The 3,681-nt window shown below is 32.6% G+C and overlaps 1 protein-coding gene across 1 annotated transcript; it reads right to left on the reverse strand.

The window, feature by feature from the left end:
• Positions 1 to 800: 800 nt before the first annotated feature.
• Positions 801 to 2,081, reverse strand: LOC129911679 (uncharacterized). The gene is made up of 3 exons (XM_055989541.1): positions 1,750 to 2,081; positions 1,311 to 1,688; positions 801 to 1,113 (listed from the first exon to the last, which is right to left on the reverse strand). Exons 1-3 carry the CDS (start codon positions 1,865 to 1,867, stop codon positions 878 to 880), a joined length of 732 nt encoding a protein of 243 aa, XP_055845516.1. The 5' UTR covers positions 1,868 to 2,081; the 3' UTR covers positions 801 to 877.
• Between the last annotated feature and the right edge of the window lie 1,600 nt (positions 2,082 to 3,681).

The following is a 3,681-nucleotide window of genomic DNA, read 5'->3' on the forward strand; positions in this document are numbered from 1 at the left end:
GCATCAACACCCAGTTCAGATATCATTTTCAGTTTCAAAAGCTTTCAAGTTAATTTCAGATACATTTATAAAAAATTCTCAGTCATTATCAAGAACTTTGCTATAGTAACTTCATCGTTGGAAGTAATACAAAAAAAATATAATCGCTCTTACAACAAATATAAATCAACTTGAACAATCATCTTCTAAGAATTTTCCTCTTTTCTCAATGACTTAACTCATACAATCCGTATTTTTAAGATTCATTATTTAACTTCTATCTTACTTAGTAGAAATAATATCCTTGATTTCTTGTTTCTTAGAAAAATGAAAAAAAAAAAACAAAACATTTCAATACTTCATTTTAAGAAAAAGAAATTTTATCTCACGACATTTTTTAGATGAAAAAAGGATACAGATGTCCTTAGATATTTTATCTAGCATAATCATCATAAAAAAAAGGTTCATTTATGCCACAGAGTAATAATGAGAGTTTTTTTTTTCTTTTATCTTTTCTTCATTCAAAATTATACCCTTTTCTTAGAACATTAGCTATACATCACCTGATCCTTATTTATATAAAGACAACAAAAAAAAAGATACCTACCCATCCATCTAGTTTATATAAAACAGAAAACATCAAGGATGCGCGGAGGAAAAATCTTAAACAAAATTCCTTTCCTTCGAGAATCTTTCTTAAAATTTAACTTCTATGGGATGTGTGTGTTGTCAGCGGTTGCCATTTGATCATTAATCATTTTTGCTATGAAAAAAAAAAATCTATGATACTCCTACTTTTCTCTCTCTAAAAAAAAAACACATTTGTTTTCACAGCTCATATTGTATTTATAAGATACTTTTTCACCCATATCTCTGTCTCATGTCTCTCTATCGCACTCTAAGCAGCATCCGCCCTTCTTTTCACTGTCAAATCATTTAAGCATCGATACAAACGACCAAAACTCGTTGGGCTGAGTTCTTCTAGCTTACATCCGGTAGGTCCTTGTACATGTATCGCTGCATAATCGTAACAATCGATTATGCCATCGCTATCACAGTCTCGGATGTATCTGCCGATGTAACCCTTAACGGCACGAGCCGCACAAAACGGATTATTTACACATTGTAAATATGCTGTAAAATAAACGACACACACACACAAACACATAGATACACATAGATTAGAAACTTTGAAGTGGCAATTGTAGTAACACCTCGAACAAGACCAAAAGATACTTCATCAAAGCTTGTTCGAATAACTTATCCATATACAAGAGTCAACATGATATTCATTTTCATTCTATCTCTATACAATTCACACCCACACGTACCCTTTTTCGAATCAGTGCTTTCCTCGTCGTCGTCGTTCTCATAGATTCCACCTTTAAGCGTTGGGCTGCCTGCATCAATCCAATATGGCTGGGATATCCTGAAAATGCCGCACTCCAAACCACTTGAGCACTTTGCTGTCACACACCCTGAACTTGTTTCACAGATACACTGCAGGCAGGCTTCACTAACATCAAAGGCTCCACCATCGCTGCTGTGAGATGAGGTTTCATTACTGGCATCGTGTGGGGTGGTAATTAAGTTGGTGGGCGGATTGCTGTCTGACCCGAATTCTATGCCAGTCGTGCCGCTGTCACTTTTGCTACTAGTACTTTTATTGTCATCACACGGAAGGCATTCACGTTCCGTAACAAAAGCTTCTATATGCGGAGAAATAATTGAATCATCGTAACTTTGCCATTGTGCGACAATTAAACCCACCTGGAGAGTGATAGTATGCATGATGTTGATGATGGCGGACAAAAATCAAACCGCTAAGCGAGAGCAAGGATAACGCTAGTCCAAGCATTGCAACAATTCGACAATCAAGGTCGGCCATTATAATGGTTTTTTTTTTTGGAACGACAAAATTAAATTAATAAGAAGAAAAACAAATTACACTGCGGGCAACTTGTCAATCGTGTCGCAAACAATGTAGAAACATACTGTTCGCACTGACAAGTATAGCGCTAAGATTGTGATTTCAGAGACAGAATAATATTCATTAGAAGCAGTTGGCGATGACCTTTGTGGGGACTCCGCTTGATAACCTAACGTGCGCTTGTGAATTGGTTTTTCTTATCACTGAAACATCTTTTGTTTACAAATAAAAATAAATTAGTGTTTTTTTTTTTTAGTCAACTTGTGTGATGTAGAAGCTGTAGGGAAAGCTTTATATTTTCTAAAAAAATAAAAGAAGTTTGAGATAAGAATCAAGCTTATAATTATGATGATAGAGAATGCAAAAAAGGGGATCTAGTAATTTTGTTTGTCTCATCTTGATTTGGTTGCATAGAATTCAGCTGCAGGTAGCAATGTCAGTGCATGAAATAGCTTATTTTTCTCAAAAATGACTAGTACGATTTTTATTCAAATTAAAATGTACCTTAACTTAATCGTATGTACCTACTTTGTTCAAGACACCAATATTGAGAGTTTTAAGAATTTTATAATAATTTTTAAGCAAACCTGTTACCCAGCTGTGTTGTTAATAAAAGTTTTAAGAACATATGTTTAAAATGAACAAAATTGGGGCCTGTTTCACAGATCATACAACATACATTACATACAACAGTGATGCTTTTTAGTCAAATTTGATGGGAATAAACGCTTTTGACGTCATCTAAACATCTATAAAATTTGTGTGAAAACTAGGGCCTTAAATCGAAAATGATTCTGTGGACGGAAACAGTGGTGGTACGATCAGTTCGTAGTAAAGTTCGATTGTATTATTACAGCTCTTAATATTATATATATTATGAGCTGACGGCAAAGCCAGAGCTTTTTAAATTCATTGTTTTTGTTAACTATGCTACACGGTTAAAAATTCTGGAGTATTTTTTAATACAGCTCTTGTATTAAAGCAATTTTCAATACAAAAAAATATTACATTTTAATACTTCCAAAATATTAAAATAATTTTTAATATTTTTTGTATTAAATTTCAATATTTAAGTATTAACCCTCTGTCGGCACACGGGTGCGAATTTGGCAGGACAAAATTTAAAAAATTACGATTTTTCAAAAAAGTGGTCACAAAAAAGGCTCTTTATAAGGGTGAAAATATTTTTTTTTTCGGAATTGTGAATACAATATTCGAATTCCTCGGAATATTCTACATCATTTTCATACTTGATTCTCTATAAAATATTGTGAATGAAAAAAGTTCTAGCGACATGAAAAAGTATAAACCAAATTCGCACCCGTGTGCCTATCACGTCACAAAAAAAAGGTGTGCCTACAGAGGGTTAAGTTTACTACTTGTAATACAAAAATTATTAGAAAAAAACATCCGTGGGTTAAATTCTAATCTTGTATTAAATTTTAATACCTCTGTATTAGATTTTAATATTTTTGTATTACATTTTAATATAAATTGTTTATTTATTAAAAACTTATTAAATTGTAATACGAATATTAAATTTTAATCAAACGACGACGCCAGCAGCCAATTTAAAAAAGAAAAAAATTCATTGTTTGAGGCACCTTTTCTAAACAAAAAATAAATCAAAAACTGTAAATTTGTACTAATTTGAAGGCGCTTTGTGTTTTTTAGAACCAAAATGCATACATTGCAGATACATTTTGATCGGCAGTAAGATTTTACATGCCACAGTTTGTGAAACAGATAAAATAGAGACAATAATATCACCA

This window comes from Episyrphus balteatus, chromosome 2 (genome assembly GCF_945859705.1).
Source record: "Episyrphus balteatus chromosome 2, idEpiBalt1.1, whole genome shotgun sequence".
Classification (NCBI taxonomy): Eukaryota; Metazoa; Arthropoda; class Insecta; order Diptera; family Syrphidae; genus Episyrphus; species Episyrphus balteatus.